We start from the raw sequence: 23,799 nt of genomic DNA on the forward strand, positions 1-23,799 counted from the left end.
AAAGCGAATTATCTGGGGACTGCATCCTAATACCAATGTCATATATGTATGCTGAAAAATTGAATGTAAGTAAGTGTTGGGTTTGTAACCACATCCCCGTCCATTCAAGGGAAGGAATACCTCTCCAATCCCTCCCATTCCATATTGAAGAGACAGCTGAATGGATTCTACGTCTAAACAGAACAGGGATCGGGGGAGATATGATAGAATGGAAGTCGGCTGGCTATGAAATGACTAGGCTTTCAGCTTGGTACCAGCCTGCTTATAATCATGCCTTGCTTCCACCCTCCCTTATTATCCCCTCGAATGACGTGTGAGGTTCCCAATGTTTTAGTAAATCGGGAAAGGAAAGTTGATGAGGCAAAGTAGATGCAACCTTACAGCTGAGCGACAAGGACCAGTAGCAAACCTATCTACTAAAGGTATGTTTGTTCTTCATTGGTCCAAGGTATGGAATATAACCTCCAATAGCTCATGGACACGTACTTCCCCAACACCCTGGATGATATTGGCTGACAATTTTACAGCCTATAATGGAACAATTGGCAAACATAACAGCGGCGGAAGCCAGGGAAACTGGACAGGCACTGGCCAAGGTCTCGGCTGAGCTGGTGGCTGTCTGGACCGTGGCATTACAAAATCGACTGGCTTTGGATTATCTGTTAGCCTCACAGGGAGGAACATGCACCATTGTAGATCAGGAATGCTGTACTTATATCCCAGATGCCTCTGAAAATATCACCAACTTGGCCAACCATATTAAGAGACAGGCTGATCAAATTCAAAGATTGGTCGTGAATTTCGTGACTATGACCCGCCGGGTTGGTTAGGATGGCTGGGAATATTTGATTGGATCTTTAAGGCCTTCATGCTACTACTACTACTGCTACTGGGGATAGGATTGCTTTGTTGCGTGTGTAAATGCATTTTTAATCAGGTCATGGATATATCTATTTAACTAGTTATCATGATATGACAAAAGGAGGGAATGTGAAGCTGTACGAATGAAGTAATGGCATGATGGGAAAATTGGTCAACTATTTGGTACAAGATAAGGAAAACTGACTCTGCATAATCTAAGACATGAATAAGACCAGAGAAAGTCAAGACCTGATAAGGCTGATTCCACGTAACCTAGGACTGTATGAGTACAGTAAGGTAAGGTCAGGGATGAAAGAGTCACTGACCTTCTTCTGTTCTATCAAAGGACAAGATAAAGATATGACTGATGAGACAAAGAGTTCTAGGAGGTCAGCAGGATGTACCATGACTTATGACATTGCTTATGCTGCTACTACTGGTCAAATTCCTGAATAAGCTCTGGTCACACAAACTGATAATTATTATGTAAAATATTGAACTGATTCTTTGCGTAAGCAGGGACTTGAGAAGGAATTAGCAAGTCGTAACGACGGCTCTCCGAACTCAAGTTACTGCCACTACTGCATGCAGTCTTTTGTAAATAAAGACTAGTTATTTGGTTGGAACAAATTTTGTTGAGTCTCTCTATCACAGTCAAGAAACAGAAAAATTTCCACTTCAACACTGTCAGGCAGACATCCAAATAATGCAATGCTCTCCTCAGAGCATCTGGAATTGTATCAATACGGCAACCATACCCTTAACTGACACTAGCAGATTATGTGAGGTTTATAATAATTCTTCAATCTGAATGTTTTGGGATACACACTGTTGGTTGCTGTGTTGACACAGTCGCAGATAGTCTGTGGAGAGTGTTGCATTATTTGATGTCTAGTTGCCAATAACATGCAAAACCCCGTAGAAAACCTTTGGACAAATGCAAGTGTGATGACTGGTTGGTGTTCTTTTGTTTGCCTTTCACAGCAAAATCTGGCCCATCATGTTTTCTATAATCAATGTGAATCTGATTGTATTGAAGCAAAATTAATGTCCAGCAATGACTGTATCATGTTCAAAACACTGATATATTAATCCGTATGCAATTGCAGAACTAAAGACCAGGACTTCAAGTAATGAAATGTATCTTAAATGGAAGCCACTGTGTTATTTGAGCAGCCAGTAAAGGTACATGGATAACATAACAATGTCAGCAGATCACTGATTTTTATGCAAACAAATATTCTTCTTTATAAGATAAGTGAGAACTTGCCTAGTGGCGTGGCTAAACTATTTAAATCAGCGGTGCTACTTCTTTCAGTCAGTCATTAGTCTTTTACCTGCAGAGTAATAGTTCTTCACCCAACAAGAATGAAAAAAAAGATACTATTTATGGTATCTTTAACAGAGCAAAATATACCAAGGCACTGATAAAGAGCATTAACTGTAAAAATGCTTTATACACAGACAAGAAGTTAATGCCCAAAACCTTGGTCAAAGAGTTAGGTTTTAAAGAATATCTTTAAGATGGAGAGAAAAGTCAAAAGTTTAGGGATGGAAGCTCAGATCTATGGACCAAGGACAAGAAAAAGAATGGCAGAGTATTATTTAAATGGAAATTTTGACATACAAAGGGACCAGAATGTCTGAGAACACCAGTCACAGAAAACAAGCATGTGGGTACAGCAAGCAGTTAAGAAGGCTAATTGCATGTTGGCCTTTTTTGCAAGAGGGCTTGAGTACAGGAACAAGCATACCCTATTGCAGCTGCACAGGGACTTACTGAAACCACATCTGAAGTATTATGCACTGTTTTGGTCTCCTTATTTAAGAAAGAGTATACTTGCCTCAGACAGAGTTTACCAGACTGAGTGCTGGGATGGCAGGATTGGTATATGAGGAGAGATTGGGTTTACAGGGCTTGTATTCACTGGAATTTAAAAGAATGAGTCAGGATCTAATTGAAAATATATAATTTGACAGGGCTGAACAGACTGGATGTAGGGATGTTGTTTCCTCTGGCTGATGTTCTAGAACAAGGGGTCATAGAGTTAGGATATAAGATAGATCATTTTGGACTGAGAAGAAGTGAAATCTTCTCAGAGGTAGTGAACATGTGGAAGAAAGCTGTGGAGATCAAGTCATGAATATATTTAAGGAAATAGATATATATCTTAACACTAAAGATGTCAATGGAAGAGTATGGGATTGTGATGAGAAGATGATCAGCCATAATCGCAGTGATTATCACAGCAGACCGAGGGCTGAGTGGTCTACTCCTGCTCCTATTTTCTATGTGTTTTTATGTTCCTAATGCAATTGAAAGCATGGTAATGCTGTGGTTAAAATAGATAATGTCATAACTGATGTATGACCTGTAGGTTTGAAGTTGCTTATTCATATTGATTAGGCCACATTGACAGCTGCATTGTCATTACGCTAATGCAATAATAGTGAACTATTTCAGTGTGCACTGAAATAGTTATCCATTATCAAGCATGTCACTTAGGATAATGCGAGACATGAAACACTACTGATTTATTGATTATTTAACGAATATGCCATTTAGATTTTCCAAAGTTATTGTGAGTGAGGTTTTGTGAACACATGAAACCTCCTCCCTTCAATGCTCAATGTTCATATGTCACCAAATAATGGGTTGGAATTCTCTGCCACCACTGCCAAAGAGAATGGAGAATTTAGCATCAGCCAAATCTCCATTCACAGCAGTGGGACCAGAGAATGCCCGTGATGGACGAGGACACAGAATCCAGTCCCTAATTTTCATCTTCATTGTTTGGATGATAAGCTGACAGATTGCCCGCCCTGCCTACTATAGAGCCTGACCAGTTTCATTTCCATCAAAGGTGAATATGATGACCACTCCCTCTGCATTACGGGTGGCTCAATATCCACTGATTCTAGATTCAATGATTTTGACTGTGCTGGTATGAAGGCATGCCAAGAAGAGGCTATAATATTTCTCAACAGGGGATGGGTTTAACTCAGTTAATGGCATGTAAAACAACTCTTCTACACCTGCCCAGACCCAGTAGCATTTGTAGGAACTGGGTCCAGGCCACTCCTCTAACTCCCAGACATAGATGTGACTGTGGCACAGCAAATGGAACGAGGAGGGACAGAACATAAAAACATTTTCCACAAAGACTTTGCCACTCAAAAACAGAATCAGCTAAGCAGGGTTTGTACTTCTGTCACATCCAAAGGGTCACTTACATCGGGAAGCATTGATATAAAGTCATAAGCATTTGCTTCCCTTGCTGCTTGCTCAAGCTCTCCATCAGTTACATCCTCTCTGCCATAGCGTATGTTTTCAGCAATTGTTGTGGCAAATAGTACTGGTTCCTGGCTGACAATGCCAATGTTTTGTCTTAGCCATTTCACATTCAGAGTACGAATATCATGTCCATCTAGACTGATCTAAAAGAGATGGAGACATTTATAAGTTGACCATTTTCCACACACCGGACGAAGGAACAGCATTTACATAAGAACATGAGAACATAAGAAATAGGAGCAGGAGTAGGCCATCTAGCCCTTCGAGCCTGCCCCGCCATTCAATAAGATCATGGCTGATCTGAAGTGGATCAGTTCCACTTTCCCGCTTCCCCCCCATAACTCTTAATTCCCTTGTCTATCAAAAACCTATCTACGAGTGACTTAAGTATATTTAGCGAGGTTGCCTCCACCACTTCAACGGGCAGAGAATTCCAGAGATTCACCATCCTTTGAGTGAAGAAATTCCTCCTCAACTCTGATCTAAACTGCCCCCCGCTTATCTTGAGGCTGTGCCCTCTAGTGCTACTATCCTTTCTAAGCGGGAAGAATCTTTCTACCTCTACCCTATCCATCCCCTTCATTATCTTATATGTCTCTATAAGATCGCCCCTCATCCTTCTAAACTCCGAGTACAGACCCAGTCTATTTAGTCTGTCTTCATAGTCCAACCCCCTCATCTCCGGTATCAGCCTAGTGAACCTCCTCTGCACTCCTTCCAAGGCCACTATACCCTTCCACAAATGCGGCGACCAAAACTGCACACAGTGCTCCAGTTGCGGCCTCACCAGTGCCCTGTACAGTTGCAGCAAGGCCTCCCTGCTTTTATATTCTATCCCCCTCGCTATAAAGGCCAGCATCCCATTCACCTTCTTGATCACCTGCTGCACTTGCAGACTGGGTTTTTGCGACTCATGTACAAGGACCCCGAGGTCCCTCTGCACCGTAGCATGCTGCAACTTTTCACCTTTTAAATAATAATCCCTCCTACTATTATTTCTGCCAAAGTGGATAACCTCACACTTGCTAACATTGTACTCCATCTGCCAGGTCCTCGCCCACTTGCTCAGCCTATCCAGATCCCTCTGCAGACTTTCCACACCCTCCATGCAATTTGCTTTTCCACTCATCTTCGTGCCATCCGCAAATTTCGTCACCCTACATTCAGCCCCCTCCTCCAGATCATCTATATATATATATATTTGTTTCCAAAAGCTTGTGGGTTTACTATTAAATAAACTGGTTGGACTTTAACCTGGTGTTGTGAGACTTCTTACTGTGTATGCCCCAGGTACACAGTGTCATTGACTGCACCCATGCCAGAGGCTTTACTGCATTGCCAGTGTGGGAGGTGGGCAAAACATAGCACTGCCTTTCTCACACTGCACAGGGAGGAAACATGGAGCTTGTGGAGCTTTGATGCAGGTCTCTGAGATGTCTTCTTTGGAGTTCCTCGAATGTGTGGTCTCCAGAGGGCGGGCAGGTGGGTGTGTCCACACAGTCCACCCACCCACACAAATGATCCAATAATCGATATGGGTGGGTGTTTAACACTCAAATCTTGCTAAGACAAATTGGACTGTGCTGTAACGGACAGTTTAAAATCCTCCTTCTGCATGGTTCATATGTAAACGACCCACCCTCACTCTGTCATCCACAATCAAGAATCACAATTTACCCAGCCTCACACTCACTATCAGCTGGTGTGAGTGGGTTGGGTGCAATGAGAATGGAAGAAAGACATGGAGCAAGGCCTGATGTCACCAACATGGGTGCAAGCCAAAGGAAGAGCTGAAAGCTGGGGAAAATACAGGAAGCGCAGGTCAGGGTCAGGGGAAAGTGAAGGTGAACCTGGGGAAACATGAAGGGCACCAGGGAACATGGCAGGAGCCATGGGAAAACATGCTAAGCAGAGGTTCCAGATTCTCTTTCTCAGTTGATGGAGTCCACTGCTCCTCCAATTACAGCCTGCTTTTCTCCCATGTTTGCTGTTGATAGGCTCTACTAATTCATTGCAAAGGCAAGTTTCTGCTTCTTCAGTGTTGGGGGTCCTCATATTGGCTCTCTAGGTTCAAGAGCCCACCCTATTCAATTGAACAGCTAGTCCCTCTCTAGCCCTAATTGTCCAATTTAGGAAAAAAAAAATCGCTGCTGGATGACTATTTGCAACAGAGTGCAGGCTTCTGTGCCCCATTTAACCCTAACGTCAATGTCCCAAAATCCGTACAGGAAAATCCTGTCCAGGTTATTTAAAACATAACATGCATTAAAAATGCTCTTCGAATACAGTTACAGAGGTTTCCAGCATGGAAACAGGGCCTTCAGCCCAACTTGTCCATACCGCCCATTTTTTTAAACCCCAAAGCTAGTCCCAATTGCCAGTATTTGGTCCATATCCCTCTACTCCATCTTACCCATGTAACTGTCTAAATGCTTTTTAAAAGACAAAATTGTACCTGCCTCTACTATTATCTCAGGCAAATTATTCCAGACACTCACCACCCTCTGAAAAGAATTGTATCTCTCCCCTCTCACCTTAAACCTATGCCCTCTAGTTTTAGACTCCCCTGCCTTTGGGAAAAGATATTGACTATTTAACTGATCTATGCCCCTCATTATTTTATAGACCTCTATCAGATCACCCCTCAGCCTCCTACGCTCCAGAGAAAAAAGTACCAGTCTATCCAGTCTCTCCTTATAACTCAAACCATCAAGTCCCAGTAGCATCCTAGTAAATCTTTTCTGCACTCTTTCTAGTTCAATACTATCCTTTCAATAATGGGGTGACCAGAACTGTACACAGAATACTGTATGTACTTTCAACGTACATTGAAATTGAACTCCATATATTCATCTGAGATTCTTCTCTCTGCTACTTTGGTGGAGAGGTTATTTGTATGGATTAATACCACTGTTAAATAATAGGGTCAAATTGTTTTGGGATTTACATGTTTGAACGTTTCAGTCTCATTGTTGTCAAATGATAGGAATTTAGTGATGGTGATAATAATTCAAAATCTAAGTTTATACAATTCATACAAACATGATAGTCAAAATAGCTATAAAGATCTTTATAAAGATATACAAGAATGAGAAGGTCACAATCCATCTAAGTGCGTGATGACTTGTCAGGGAGCATTGGGCAATGTATCAATAAAACTGACAAGAGTTACACCAAGGTTATAATACCACAATTTTATGCTCAAGTCAGTCTCAGTGTTAGCCAAAAATGAGTCTGCCATTACTTACAACCGTTGAGTTAAAGAAGAAATAAATGATCACTTTCAACCACATCTTTCAATGTCACAGAATTTGCTATAGAGCAGAAGGAAGCCATTTGGCTTATCGAGTCTACACTATAGGCAGGATTTTCCAGCCGTACTCGCCCCAAAACCGAAAAATCCCACCAGAGGTCAATGGACCTTTGCATGATCTGCCCCCCTGTCTGCTATGATTCCCGTGGCTGGCAGGTGGGGAAATCCTCCCCCCCACCACACCTCTTTGAAAGAGCATTCTACCTAGTCATACGCCTTGCAGCATTGTGCATTTTTTAGGGACGGGCGATGGCCTAATGGTATTATCATTAGACTATTAATCCAGAAACTTAGCTATTGTTCTGGAAACCTAGGTTTTAATCCTGCCAGATGGTGGAATTTGAATTCAATAAAAATATCTGGACTTAAGAATCAACTGATGACCATGAAACTATTGTTGATTGTTGGAAAAACCCATTTGGTTCACTGATGTCCTTTAAGGAAGGAAATCCGCCATCCTTACCTAGTCTGCCTTACATATGACTTCAAATCCACAACAATGTGGTCTACCCTCAACTGTCCTCTGAAACGGCCTAGCATTTTATTCAATTCAAGGGTGACTATGGATGGGCAATAAATGCTGGCTGGTGAGCAACGCCAATATCCCATGAATGAAAAAAAAGAGAAAAATAGCAATCCAATTTCCTTTTGAATAACTTAAATCAAAATTACATCCATCACTCTCTCAGGAAGTTCTTCCCAGACTCCGATCCCCTCTGGTTGAAAAGTGTTTTCCTCACATCACTTTTAGCCCTTTGACCAATTATTTTGAATCTGCACCCTCCAGTTCTTGATGTTTTCTTGTGAGGGAATAGTTTCTCACTGTTTATCCTCTTACTTCCAAGGGAAACAGACCCAATCTATCCTCAGCCAGTTCTTTATTTCAGGAATTGCTCTTGTTAATCTCCTCTGTACTCTCTCCAAAGCTTTCATAGCCTTCCTCAAGTATGGCACCCTGAACTGGACACAGATGAGGTCTAACTAATGTCTTGTGCAACCTCAATCTAGCATCCTCACTTTTGTACTCAGTGTCCCTATTCATAAAATCTGAGGTATTATGCTTTATTAAGTGCTCTCTCAACATGTTCTGTCACCTTCAATCACATATGTATATATACACTGAGGTCTCTCTGCTCTTGCATCTCCTTCAGAGTTTCTTGCTTTATTTTGTGTGTTTTTATAAGTTAATGAGAAAAGGGGCTTTAAATAACAATGAGACAACAGTAAGTGTAATTAGAAATATTTTCTTTCAAATTCAAATATGTTTTCTTAGTACTTTAATACCTATGCAATCTTGTTCATAAAGATGTTTCAAGAATATTTATCCCTGTATTTATTATTCTGCAGTAAGACAACTTGTAAATAAAGACTCAACACACAATAGCTGGCATTTTTTTTAAACTATTACTGCATCACATTAAGGCATTATTTCCCTTCTTCTTGGATGTGATGCAATTTGCGAGCAAAGTTTAAATATAAGACTTCCTTTTGGTGATGCTGAATGTACATATAGAGGGCTGACCCTCCAAATCTCAATGCAAATTAGAACCAATGTAAAATTATATAACCCAAAGAACTCTCCTCAGAACTCTGGGTACATCATCTCACCTCTCCTACATCTGGATCATAGAACCTCTGGAGCAGTTGAATCATTGTACTTTTACCACAGCCACTGGCTCCAACCAGTGCAATTGTCATTCCACTCAAAACCGTCACGTTCAAACCATTAAGAACCTGAAGTTAAAATGAAAGCGTGATTTACAAGCATGAAAAAAAAAATTGGTAAAAAAGAGGCAATTTAGAAAATAGTGCTTGCAAACAAACACTATTTATTACTTGTTTTCTTTTTTCTTGTCCTTGCATCCAGGAGAAATGCTGAACAACAAAATATGGCAGGTTTGCAATATTTTTATTCATTTAGAAATGCTGCAAAAAGGTTGATTATCTTGTAATGCAGCCATTCTGCTACAAATTGATTCATTATTTCCTTGAGGAACATTTTAAACTGTAATACCTAATCAGCATATTCTGAAAAATCATTCAGTTCAGACAGATGAATTTTAATCCAAACACATCTACATGAAGATTCATTATCGAATGCAAATAGCTCCTCAACACAGAAAAGATGTGTCAAGAAAATCAACAAAACTAATTAGTGGCCAAACAACAGTCCAGGTTTGTTAATGCAAAGTTACTGTTGTTCAGGAGGGAAAATGAATAATTTAGCATATTAATTTAGTTGAAGCAAACCAATGATTTTGTTTTTTTAATAGCAATAACTGCTTCAAATTTAACAACTTTGAATTAAGAGGAGCATTACTCATTAAAAATGAAATGGCTGAGTGTGTGATTGGGAATGGGATTACAGGTTATAATAAATGGTGCTGAAGAACATATAATTATCAGTAGAATCTTCCTGGCATTTATGAAATGCAGTTTGTCACATTTGAAAATTGTTCTGAAAGGGCACGTTGTTTCCTTGAAATTTTAGTTAATCATTTAAGCTACCAGTTCATGCAGCTATACCACCTGGGTATTAACAGCTGTGTTGAAAGGCAAGGAGGAATTACAGGATCCTACAGTGCAAAAGGAGAGCATTTGGCCCATCGAGTCTGCACTGACCACAATCCCACCCAGACCCTATCCCCATAACCCCATGCATTTACCTTATATAGTGTCAGGGGGCTAAGGGGCAATTTAGCATAGCCAATCCACCGAACCTGCACATCTTTGGACTGTGGGAGGATACTGGATCACCTGGAGGAAGCCCTCACAGACATGGGGAGAATGTGCAAACTCCGCACAGAGGTGACTCATGCTGGGAATTGAACCTGGGTCCTTGGCACTGTGAGACAACTGTGCTATCCACTGTGCCATTCACAAAGGGGAGTTTTGTAGGGGAAACTCAGAAGTTGGAGTTTTATCAATTAGAGGGATGTTTGATCTCCAGTCCAGGCAAATATTGGATCCTAAACCATTGGGAGGGTTGACTGATCCAGAAGCATGGGTCTGATGCTTGGCTTCAGAGAAAGACTCATTCTCATAGGTGCCCAAGTCCTGAACCAGGGGGCTTTTTTATGGGATGGCCTGATGTTAAAGGAACTTGAGGGGCAGAGAGCCACTCTTGCTCTTCCTGGCTCACAATCAGCATAGTAATCATGGAGTATAATGTTAGCAAATGTGAGGTTATCCACTTGGTAGAAATAATAGTAGGAGGGATTATTATTTAAATAGCGAAAAGCTGCAGCATGCTGTGGTGCAGAGGGACCTGGGGGTCCTTGTGCACGAATTGCAAAAACCAGCCTGCAGGTGCAACAGGTGATCAAGAAGGCGAATGGAATGTTGGCCTTTATAGCGAGGGGGATAGAATATAAAAGCAGGGAGGTCTTGCTGCAACTGTACAGGGCACTGGTGAGGTCGCAACTGGAGTACTGTGTGCAGTTTTGGTCGCCGCACTTGCGGAAGGATGTATTGGCCTTGGAGGGAGTGCAGAGAAGGTTCACTAGGCTGATACCAGAGATAAGGGGGTTAGCCTATGAGGAGAGATTGAATAGATTGGATCTGTACTCGTTAGAGTTTAGAAGGCTGAGGGGGGATCTTATAGAGACGTATAAGATAATGAAGGGGCTAGATAGGGTAGAGGTAGAGAGATTCTTCCCGCTTAGAAAGGATAGCAGGACTAGAGGGCACAGCCTCAAAATAGGGGGGGGGGGGGGTGCAGTTTAGATCAGAGTTGAGGAGGAACTTCTTCACTCAAAGGGTGGTGAATCTCTGGAATTCTCTGCCCATTGACGTGGTGGAGGCTACCTCGCTGAATATATTTAAGTCATGGGTAGACAGGTTTCTGATAGACAAGAGAGTTAAGGGTTATGGGGAGAAAGCGGGAAAGTGGAACTGATCCACTTCAGATCAGCCATGATCTTGTTGAATGGCAGGGCAGGCTCGAAGGGCTAGATGGCCTACTTCTGCTCCTATTTCTTATGTTCTTATGTAATCTCCCTTCTCCACAAAGATGTCCCCATCTCCCTTCAGTTATCAGGACCAAGATATTTGGTAACCCATAATTAAACCTGCAAAAAAGGTTTACTATGCAAGTTTCTTTAAAATATTTATGGTGACAATAAGCCTCCTGGGAACAGGTTGGTTATCTATCTGGTCCCTCTGCTATTAAATTAGTAAGGTTGGGAGTGGGGGTGGTGAAGTATAGTGGTTAGAAGGGAGTTAGGACTGATTGAATGTTTAATCAGTTTTAGGTGTTAATTCAACACTTAAACTCTTGGACTTTGGTTATTGACTTGCATCACGGGATTAATTAAAATAGGTCTAATAGGCGGGTCATTCTTGTGGCACTGAATTCCATTTCTCATTCTATATTTTCTAACAGATTGTATAATTGCAATATTTATACAATGTGATTGTGGGTCACACATATACTGCTTGCATGGCAAATCTGTCGACAGGCCAGTGCACTGAATACTTGTTGCAGGACAGTTGGAACTGGCAAGATTCGTGCGCGAGTGCTCGGAGGGAACACATCATGAGTGAGACATATATAACAGTTAAGGTAGTTACGAAAAACCACAAAGATGTACCAGAAATTAAAGGATTTGAATTGAGGAAAGAGCGATTTTAATAGACAAGATGGATCTGGTCAAAGTGGACTGGAAGCAGTTACTTGTAGGTGAATCCACATCACAATAGTGGGAGTCAGTCAGTCAAAAAAGAAACAGACAAAGTGCAAAGCAACATGTTCCCATGGAGAATCCTGGATGTCAAGGGACAGACAAAATTGGATAAGGATAAAAGGAAGGTTTGTGGCAGGTACAGGGGGCTAAAAACAGTGGAGGCCCTTGAGGGGTATAGAAAGTGCAGGGGAGATACTTAAAGAAATTAGGAGAGTAAAGAGGAGTCATGAAAAGACATAGCAGGCTAAATAAAGGAAAATCCCAAATGTTTCATAAATATATCAAGGGCAAGAGGGTAACCAGGGAAAGAGTAAGGCCCATTAGGAGCCTCAAGACATAGGTGAAGTATTAAATAAACATTTTGCATCTGTGTTCACTATAGAGATTGGCAATGTCAATATAGAAAGCATGCAGGGCTCTGTGGTATAATTGAACAGATTAACGTTGAGAGGGAGGTGTGTTAGTGGTAGTGGCAGGCACAAAAAGTTGATAATTCCCCAGGCCCAGATAAGATGCAACATAGGCTGCTGTGTGAGGTAAGAGAGAAGATTCTAGAGGCTCTGACGTTAATTTTCAAATCCTCACTGGCCACAGGTGAAGTGCTAGAGGACAGCTAATGTGGTACCATTATTCAAGAAGGGAAGTGGGGAAATAACAGGTAATTAAGACCAGTGAGTAACATCAGTGGTAGGGAAATTATTGAAAAAAATTCTGATGGACAGAATTAATCTCCGCTAGGAAAGGTAAGGATTTCTGGACAACTGGGGCTCATTCTGGGGAAGGTGGGACCTCTACAAAAGGGATGGTCTGCACCTGAACCAGAGGGGTACTAATATCTTGGGGGGGAAATTTGCCAATGCTATTCAGTGGGGTTTAAGCTGATTCAGAGGGGGGATGGGAACGTGAATTGTAGCTCCAATGTACAGGAGGATGAGAATAGGGAGGTCATGGATAAGGTTTCTAGGTTGCAGCAGTGCATTGGCAGGCGGGAGGGTGGTTTGAAGTGTGTATACTTTAATGCGAGGAGCATACGCAATAAGATGGATGAACTTGCAGCCTGGATTGGTGCCTGGGACTTCGATGTTCTGGCCATTTCAGAGACATGGATAGAGCAGGGACAGGAATGGTTGTTGCAGGTTCCGGGATTCAAGTGTTTCAGTCAGAGCAGAGAAGGTGGTAGAAGAGGGGGAGGCGTGGCATTGTTAGTCAAGGACTGTATTACGGTGGCAGAAAGGACGTTTGATGTGAACCTGTCTATTGAGGTAGTATGGGCTGAGATTAGAAAGAAGAAAGGAGAGGTCACCCTGCTGGCAGTTTTTTATAGGCCTCCAAAAAGTTCCAGAGATGTAGAGGAAAGGATTGCAAAGATGATCCTGGATAGGTGTGAAAGTAACAGGGTAGTTGTTATGGGGGACTTTAACTTTACAAATATCGATTGGAAAAGCTATAGCTTAAGCATGTTAGAGGTGTCAGTTGTTGTCCAATGTGTGCAGGAAGGTTTCCTGACACAGTATGCAGAAAGGCGAACAAGAGTTGAAGCTACGTTGGATTTGGTACTGGGTAATGAACCAGGCCAGGTGTTAGACTTGGAGGTAGGTGAGCACTTTAGTGATAGTGACCACAATTCAGTTACGTTTACCTTAGTGATGGAAAGGGATAGATATATACCGAAGGGCAGAAGTTATAGCTGGGGGAAAGGTAATTATGAGGCTATTAGGAGAGATTTACTATACGTAGATTGGAGTAGGAAACTGCAGGGGCTGGGAATAACTGAAATGTGGAGCTTATTCAAGGAGCAGCTACTGCGAGTCCTTGATAAATCTGTCAGGCAGGGAGGAAGTGGTCAAGCGAGGGAGCCGTGGTGTACTAAAGAAGTTGAATCTCTAGTGAAGAGGAAGAAGGCGGCTTATGTAAAAATGAGACATGAAGGCTCAGTTAGGGCACTGGAGAGTTACAAATTAGCCAGGAAGGAGCTAAAGACAGTGTTAAGAAGAGCTAGAAGAGGACATGAGAAGACTTTGTCAGATAGGATCAAGGAGAACCCTAAAGCTTTCTATAGGTATGTCAAGAATAAAAGATTAGTTAGGGCAAGATTGGGGCCAGTCAGAGACAGTAGTGAGAAGTTGTGCGTAGAGCCTGAAGAGATGGGAGAGGCACTAATGAATATTTTTCATCAGTATTCACACAGGAAAAAGTCAATGTAGTCGAGGAGAATACTGAGGTACAGGCTTTTAGACTAGTCGGGATTGAGGTACTTAAGGAGGAGGTGTTAGCAATTCTTGAGAGTATGAAAATAGATAAGTCCCCTGGGCCGGATGGGATTTACCCTAGGATTCTCTGGGAGACTAGGGAGGAGATTGCAGAGCCTTTGGCTTTGATCTTCATGTTGTCATTGGCTACAGGTATAGTGCCAGAAGACTGGAGGATAGCAAATGTTGTCCCCTTGTTCAAGAAGGGGAGTAGAGTCCATTCTGGGAATTATAGACCGGTAAGCCTTACCGTTGTAAGCAACGGAAAGAATTATAAGGGATAGGACTTATAATCATCTAGAGAGAAATAAATTGATTAAGGATAGTCAACATGGTTTTGTAAAGGGTAGATCATGCCTCACAAGCCTTATCGAGTTTTTTGAAAAGGTGACCAAAGAGGTGGATAAGCAAAGGCAGTTGACGTGGTGTATATGGATTTTAGCAAAGTGTTTGATAAGGTTCCCCATGGTAGGCTACTGCAGAAAATGCATTGCATGGGATTGAGGATGATTTAGCAGTTTGGATCAGGCATTGGCTAACTGATAGAAGACAGAGGGTGGTGGTCCAGTTACAAGTGGTGTACCTCAGGGATCTGTTTTGAGGCCACTGCTGTTTGTCATTTTTATAAATGACAAAGATGAGGGTGTAGAAGGATGGGTTAGTAAATTTGCTGACGACATCAAAGTCAGAGGAGTTGTAGACAGTGAGGATGGATGTTACAGTTTGCAGAGGAACATAGATAAGCTGCAGAGCTGGGCCGAGAGGCGGCAAATGGAGTCTAGTGAGGAAAAGTGTGAGGTGATTCACTTTGGTAAGAATAACAGGGATACAGAATATAGGGCTAATGGAAGGACTCTTGGTAGTGTCGACGAGGAGAGAGAGAGAGATCTCAGTGTACATGTGCATAGATCCCTGAAAGTTGGCATCCAGGTTGAGAACGTTGTTAAGAAGGCGTACGGTGTTAGCTTTTATTGGTAGAGGGATTGAATTTCGGAGCTGTGAGGTCATGGTGCAACTGTACAAAACTCTGGTGCAGCCGCACTTGGGAGTATTGTGTACAGTTCTGGTCACCGCATTATGAGAAAGATGTGGAGGCATTGGAAAGGGTGCAGAGGAGGTTTACCAGGATGTTGCCTGGTATGGTGGGAAGGTCTTATGAGGAAAGGCTGAGGGACTTGAGGTTGTTTTCGTTAGAAAGAAGAAGGTTGAGAGGTGACCTAATTGAGGCATACAAGATGATCAGAGGGTTAGATAGGGTGGATAGTGAGATCCTTTTTCCTCGGATAGTGATGGCTAACATGAGGGGACATAGCTTTAAATTAAGGGGTGGTAATTATAGGACGGATGTCAGAGGTAGGTTCTTTACTCAGAGGGTAGTAAGGGTGTGGAATGCTCTGCCTGCAGCAGTTGTGGACTCGCCAACTTTAAGGGTGTTCAAATGGTCAGTGGATAGGCATATGGATAACATTGGAATAGTTTAGGTTAGAGGGTCATTAGATTGGTTCCAATGCTGGGCGCAACATCAAGGGCTGAAGGGCCTGTACTGCGCTGTCATGTTCTATGTTCTTTGATTAAGCAAGGATAGTTAACATGGGTTTGTCAAGGGGAGATCATGTCCAACAAATTTGATTGAATTTTGAGGTAGTGACTAAGGGTATAATTGAGTGCAGTGCAGATGACATTATATTTCAGTAAAGCTTTTGACAAGGTCCCACATGGGATACTGATCACGAAGGTGAAAGTCCATGGGAGCCAGGGCAATTTGGGCTAAAAATTGACTTAGTAGCAGGAGGTAGAAGGTTACAAGTGAAATGTTGTTTGTGACTGGAAGTTTGAGTCTGGTGTGTATTCCAGGGATCAGTGCTGGGTTCCTTAATGATTTAGATGTGAATGTGGGGGGTATCATCAGTAAATGTGCAGATGGCATGGAAATTCATTAGGCAACAGCTAGAGTACTGTGTGCAGTTCTACACTATAAAGGAGGATGTGAGTGCTTTAGAGAGATTGCAGAAGAGATTTACCAGGATGTTGCCTGGGATGAAATTTTTCAGATGAGAAGAGAAGCTAGGGTTATTTTCCTTTGAGCAGAGAAGGCTGATGCGGGATCTGATTGAGGTGTACAAAACAATGAAGGATGTAGATAGGATACATAGGAAGAAGCTGTTCCTCTTATTAGAGGGATGAATAACCAGAGGCATAGATTTAAGTTAAGGGGCAGGCAATTTAGAGAGGATTTGAGGAAAACCTTTTTTACTAAGACTGGTGGTAATCTGGAACTCACTGCCTGAAAGGATGGTAGAGGTGGGAACCCTCACAACAAACATTTAGAAGAGCACGTGAAAAACCATAGTATACGAGGCTACAGACCAAGTGCTGGAAAATGGGATTAGAATAGATTGGTGCTTGATGGCCAGCACAGATGAGATGGGCCAAAGGGTTTCTTGATGGGTTGTAAAACTCTATGCTTTCTGATGGGGCAACACCATTTTCCAGACTCCCTTCCTTGGACGCCACAAGGGCAGAGAGTGGGAGGAAAAAAACATACAAACATATGGTCCTTTCCTGTTGGAATTTTACATCACAGCAACAACGTTTCACGCTAAATCTCACCCCCACTTCATCCTAGCAAACTGCTAAACACTGGAGGAATTTCAGTGCTTTCATCCTTGCAAATCTGCTGGGAGGGAAATTGATTCAATTTCATACAATCCATGATAGTTTGGCATGGACTTCCTGATAGTACAAATTAATATTTTTTTCCATTGTCTTTATAAATATATTCAAGGAAAGATAAATAAAAACATACTTTTATATCTGGTCTGGTTGGATAACTGAAATGAATATTCTTGAATTCAATGTCCCCTTTGATATCATCTGGTTTATGACCATCTTTGGAGCTGCTGTCAATAGGGCGATGCTGGAAATAAAGTTATACAAAGAGAGAGATTCACATTGCCATGTTTTGACAAAACAACCAAATCACTTCCACAACAGTTATACAGATAATCAACTCCACACATTACCTTTAGTTTGCACTTTCCTTCCAATGTTTGGCATTTTTCTCACCTCCATTCCTGAAGTTTGTGTTAATGTGTACAGTTCCAAAAGTGCCATCAACCTTTGGGTATACCAACCATCTAACCAATCCTCTTTTGTGTGCCTGGTTGATGGTTGCTTATTAGAAGTTTAGCCAATGGGACACCATTGCTCCATCTTGTTTTCTGACAATGCTCAGCTATGAATACTCCCCAGCAGGAAAAGCTAAACAGTCATTGGGAGCAAGAACCCTGCCTCATTTTTGTTATCAATTGTCCTGGGTGCTGGGGCCCTCCTGGTGCCCTGGCTAAAATTTCCAAATGAACTATTCACCTTTGAGGCTGATGGCTTTATTGCTATATCATCCATTTTAAACAAGACAAGTAATTGCAATGAGTGCTAGCAGTGGAAAAGACATACAAGGCCTTACTTACCTTTGCAATAAGGTTATAAACTTCGTAAGCAGCACTACGAGCCTTTGTAATACCTTCTAGGTTTGGTGCTGCCTGGCCAAGGGCCAATGCTCCTATCAACACAGAAAAGAACACCTGTAAAAATATGATAGAAAGTTAGTTGTTGAATTAGATTTATTTATACACAACTTTGAAAAGTATTCCTAAAAGCTCATGCAAAGGAGTAACTGCAAATATATATTATTGAAACAGGACTCCAATGATGAAAGTTGGGTTTGAGGGGTGTTTGTGGCAAGTCAAAGTTTAGTTGTCTGGCCCTGAGGGCATGATTGTGGGGACGTGGGGCAGGGGGGAGGTCAATTGTGGAGTTATGGTGTCCGACTAGTTTTTGCACTTGGGGTCAGTTGTGGAGTTATGGTGTCAGACCAGTTTTTAAACTGCCCAATATTTCATGACTAATCCTCCAGACAGGTACTGTGGATCTGTCACTAGTCTCTGATGTCATAAGAACATAAGAAATAGGAGCAGGAGTAGGCCATCTAGCCCTTCAAGCCTGCCCCGCCATTCAATAAGATCATGGCTGATCTGTCGTGGCTCAGTTCCACTTTCCCGCCCTCTCCCCATAACCCTTAATCCCCTCTCTTATCAAAAACCCATCAACCCGCGTCTTAAAAATATTTAGCGAGGCAGCCTCCACCACTTCAACGGGCAGAGAATTCCAGAGATTCACCACCCTTTGAGTGAAGAAGTTCCTCCTCAACTCCGTTCTAAACCGCCCTCCCTTTATCTTGAGGCTGTGCCCCCTAGTCCTACTGTCTTTTTTGAGCGGGAAGAGTCTCTCCACCTCTATCCCATCATCCCATTCATCATCCTATACATCTCATCTTATACATCTCAATGAGATCTCAGAGTTAAAGATAGTTGCTCATTGTCCCAGGTAGCAGGGGAATTGCTCCCTAGGAGATTAAACTTTCTGGGCAATTCTCATGTAGGTCCACATATCAGGACTTCCACAGAATCCTGATGTGACTCATTGGTCACATGTCCAGACCCTTGACAATCCAGAGACCAGAAAATTTGGGCTGATTTTTTGTCTCTCTGTTTGGTTCAGGAGCCAGAGAAACTATCCACAATATGAAGGTGCCTGGAGAAACATCCAAACAGGGAGGTGACGGTTGTGGGGAGAATAGAGATGAGAAAAAGTTACTATAATTTGTTTTTCAATAATCTGCAGCATTTTTCTGGTTACTGATGTTTGACATTTATTTTTGCATCTATACAACTCCTGAGGCTAGAGTTTTCTACACTGTGCTCAATAGTCTCCCATTCTCTTGCTTATTAAAATGAATGGGCACAAAGTCACAGATTGTAAAATGTGCAAGTAGAAGATTCAAGTCAATGTTCACTCTAAGGTACGCAAATTCTCAACAATGAGAATGTGGTGCATAGTGAATGAACAGGCAACATACAATCAATGCCGCCTTTAAGATGCATGCATGAACAGCCACATGGCAATCTTAAAGGGACTATGTTGTTCGATAAGGACAAAAACAAAGAGAAAATTACTCTGAAAATTCTGCAAAACAAGAATGCTAATTTAACTTCCAAAATACTATACTCACAATCAAAATTTGTCCAACTGAATAGTTTTCAGGCTCTTCAATAACCAGTTTGCACCCGTACCAAAAAGCAAGACCGTAGCAACAATATATTAAGGAGACATGAAAACCGATGCAAGCTCTTGTGGTGGTAGCTTTCTTTACTCCAATGTCCCTAGCATTCTTTAGGTTGGCTTTATATCTGAAATAATTAGAAATAACAAATAACTACAATCATTATAACATGTTTCCCGAGATGTTAAATTCTGTCATTGTTCATTAAAATATGGAAGGTTTCACACCAGAATTTCTACTCTCCCTCTTGGAGAACACATCTTGAGATCTTCCCCCAAGCAATGCTTTCTTTCAGATGTATTCACCAAGGATACATCACCAGGATTTCACCTTCTCTTTCTGGTGTTCCTTTTCCCTGAAGCACCATGTACATTCAATCTTTGCCTTCTATATACACTCAGATATTCAGCTGTACCAAGAAAACACCATTGTTTCACTGGCCCATATTAAGGGGTTACAGGTCTTTGGCTATCTCCCTGAATCTTTAAATTCTTGTAGATCTATAATGATTTGTATCTGCTTCCTGCAGCTTTGTCACTTAACTTGGGAGTCTATCTCTGTTTCTCACTCTTCACTGAACAGGATTTGTTCCAACTACCTGTTCTTGTTTCTGGACTTGAATGTCTTTGTTTAGCAGCTGCTCCCTGCAGTTCCTTCTCCAAGTAGATTGCTGGCATTCGGTATCTCCCCTGAGAATGAGCATTCACTTAACATTCATTGTTACTTTAACTAAAATTCTTAGACTTACTTTCCTCAGCAATCAGTTAGAGAGAGATGTAAACAGCTTCCTGCACTTTAGAGCAATAATCAACTGAACTGAAACTGCTTTCTGTGACCGTATGTCTCTCTGCTGCTAGGCGACCAGCAGAGAAAAGACTGGAAATAAAATCAGAAAATGTTGGCCTGGAATAGAAAGTCGGGGGTAAGTGGCAGCTAAGGAGAGATTGACAAAGATGTCATGGACACAAGACAAAGGGAGTATTAGTAATGGCATTAAGGACTGCAGAGTAGCATAAAAGAGGTAAGATTGCAGAATGTATTAATAGAACAAAGGTCAGTGCTTAATAAAAACAAGGGACAGATAGCCACGTGGGAGAAGGAGAGTTTATTGGGTCAAAACAAGGAAGTACAAAAACAGAAAAAAAGGGGTCAAAGATGGAGGGGGAAATTCAAAATCTGAAGTAGTTGAACTTAATATTAAGTCCAGAAGCTGTAGCATGACTAATTGGAATATGAGGTATTGTTCTAGTAGTTTGCATTGGGTGCCACGGGAGTTCTACAGCAATGATGTGGATGTGCCGGCGTTGGACTGGGGTAAACACAGTAAAAAGTCTGACAACACCAGGTTTTAGTGTCGTCAGACTTTTTACTGTGTTTACCCCAGTCCAACGCCGGCACATCCACATCATGACTACTATCGACACCGCAAACTGCCGGATCCAAGTAGAGAGGATCTCCAAGAAGATTGCGCATATTGACTAAAACCTGGTGTTGTCAGACTTTTTACTGTGTTCTACAGCAAGCCAGGGACGGATGTGGGCATGAGAGCAAGCGAAAAGACTTGGGCTGTTCATGTTGGCAGGATCTTCCGGCCCCAGCGAAGCGCAGCACTGCCACGGATTTCCTGGTGGTGAGAGTAGGGGCCAATGGGAAATCAAGGGGTGACCTGATAATCTAGCCCTTAGTCTATATCCCAAGGTCTCAAAGAAGTGACTCAGAGCTAGTGGAGGCATTAGTCGTAATCTTCCAAAATTTCTTGCACTCTGTAAAGGTCCCAACAGAATGGAAACCACACTTCCATTGAAAATGAAAGACGGGAATCAAGCCAATAAATCAGGCCACTCTATACAGGATGGTGTCAAGTCTTTTTGGGTGATATTGGAGCTGCACTCACCCAGGCTTTGTGAAGAGTATTCCATCACACTCCTGTGCTTTGTAGATGGTGGGCAGGCTTTGGGGAGTCAGGAGGTGAGTTATTCACTGCGAGATTCCTAGCCTCTGACTTGCTCTTGTCACCACAGTATTTATATAGCTAGTTCAGTTCAGTTTCTGGTCAGGATATTGATAATTGGTAATGCCATTGAATGTCAAGCAACAATGGATAGATTATTTCTTGTTGGTGAAAGTCATTGCCTGCTTCTTCTGTGACAAAAATGTTACTTGCTACTTGTCAGCCCAATGCATATTCTCTAGGTCTTGCTGCATTTAAACCTGGATTGCATCAGTATCTGACAAGTCACTGTGGTGAACATTGTGTGATGATCAGCAAATATTCCCACTCTGACCTTATGATGGAAGGAAGGTTATTGATGAAGCAGCTGAAGATGGTAAGGCCTAGGATACTATGTCAGGAAAGTCCAAAAATCTCCGTTATAGCTGTTACAGTAGCTGTGTGTTGACATTTCCCCAAGGGCTATAATTATGCCAGTTTTAGCTGCTTTCCAGGAGCTATAAATATCTCAGTAGAGATGTCTCAAGTTCTGTGGGTGGTGGACTCAAATCAATCCCAAGTCTCCTGCATCCCCCAAAGAATGAGAATTGCACAATTTGGGAAAGTTTCTCCAGAGACAGGTGCAGTGAACTGGGCAACTTGCTGATTCATGCTACATGCATCAGGGTCAACACTTTGACCAATGAGTCTGCATAGGGATGTAGATAGGTTCAACAAGTGGACAAACACGTGGGAAATGGGAGGTTGTCCACTTTAGTGGACAGAATAGATAAGAGAATATTATTTAAATGAAGAAAGACTGCTGAACACCACAGAACGGATGGATCTAGATGAGTTCATACACAAATCACAAAAACTTAACATTGTGAGATGAATAAAATGTTCACCCTCATTGAATCAATGGAGTATAAAAGCAGGGAAGACTTGAGACTTACTACAGTGGTACAAGGCATCAAATCTGGAGTACTGTGTACAGTTTTGGTGTTCTTACTGAAGGAGGAACACATTTACATTGGCGACCATTTAGAGATGGTTCACTAGTTTGATTCCTGGGATGAAGGTGTTGTCTTATGAGGAATGGGTTGAGAAGATTGAGCTGATGTGCATTGGAGTTAAAATAATAAGAACATAAGAAATAGGAGCAGGAGTAGGCCAACTAGCGACTTTATTAAAACATATAAGATTATGAGAAGATTTAACAGGGTCAATGCATATATGACGGAGATAAGGAGAAATTACTTCTCTCAGAAAGTTGGTCATCTTTGGAATTCTCTATCCCAGAGAGCAGGGATACTTTTTCAATAATTATATTCAAGGATTTAAGATTTTTGATCTACAAGGGAATCAGTGATTATGAATGGCAGGCAGGACCATGAAAGTAAGGCTACATTCAGATAAGCCCCTGATCTCATTATGGTTCAAGAGGTTATGTGGCCTACTACTGTTCCTGTATATCAGTTGCTTGAGTCTATGGTCTCCATTTCCCTGAATGCTGTGGAGATTTAACTCCACAGAGTGCTTGCATTTTTTTCCCAACATAGTCCCTGCCTGGTAGAGGCTGATTGATAGGTTTGTTTCCCTTCATGCAGGGAATGCTACTGAAGTCGTTACAACCGAGGAGTTGGTAGGGTTCCTGCTGCTGGGTAGAGATCATAAAGGGCAGCTTATAGGCGAACATTGCTGTACAGAGTTTGGTGGTAAGTTTGTGTTGGTGAATCCTACTGTGGGTTGACAAGATGACCGGGGTTAATGACCGCAAGTCATGGGGGTGTCCCACCATGTCAGGGATGGAATCTGATCACAGGGAGCATGATAGTTTGTGGAGCCAGGGGAAAGACTCCTGCTGGTTCGCAAATAGTGTTTGAAAGGCTTTTACCTCAGCCATGCAGCAGTGCTCATTTCCCTTTGGCTGCTGGGTTTCCATAAAGTTACAAGGCCTCATGAAAACACTTCAAATTGTGACTTTCCTTCTGGAAATGGGTTGGTTGCCTGCCACCCTGTTTCACTGGAAGTGGCAGGATGGTCTGGGTTTGGAATTTTATCCATTTTTACATCCAATCTCATTCAAACCCAATTTATGGGACTTCAAATTCCCCACTAAGTTTCTGGACATTTTGGTATTTCATTGTCCTTTATACTGTTAGCCCTTTACATACCTTCTATTCACATTGAATATATATTTGTTATATGAATCATATACCAGTACGCTTTTTTAGCATAAAGACTTTTCAGATTTCAGGATCTTGATGAATTATATTCTCCATTTGATATGCAGATTATTAGATCCTAATATTACTGGTGAGTTGTGAAGGATTGCAGAGTG

The 23,799-nt window shown here is 41.9% G+C and overlaps 1 protein-coding gene across 1 annotated transcript in view; it reads right to left on the reverse strand.

Annotated features, from left to right (window-relative positions):
* Nucleotides 1–23,799, reverse strand: part of LOC145355258 (ATP-dependent translocase ABCB1-like) — a 120,554-nt gene that overhangs the window by 63,736 nt on the left and 33,019 nt on the right. Inside the window, exons 10-14 of the mRNA XM_080207133.1 lie at nucleotides 19,475–19,652; nucleotides 17,874–17,987; nucleotides 17,210–17,320; nucleotides 9,078–9,203; nucleotides 4,096–4,299 (exon numbers count right to left, since the gene is read on the reverse strand). Coding sequence (XP_080063259.1) covers nucleotides 4,096–4,299; nucleotides 9,078–9,203; nucleotides 17,210–17,320; nucleotides 17,874–17,987; nucleotides 19,475–19,652 — 733 coding nt within the window. The remainder of the gene's footprint in view (nucleotides 1–4,095; nucleotides 4,300–9,077; nucleotides 9,204–17,209; nucleotides 17,321–17,873; nucleotides 17,988–19,474; nucleotides 19,653–23,799) is intronic.

This window comes from Carcharhinus amblyrhynchos, chromosome 2 (assembly GCF_965287045.1).
Source record: "Carcharhinus amblyrhynchos chromosome 2, sCarAmb.v2.hapA, whole genome shotgun sequence".
Lineage (NCBI taxonomy): Eukaryota > Metazoa > Chordata > Chondrichthyes > Carcharhiniformes > Carcharhinidae > Carcharhinus > Carcharhinus amblyrhynchos.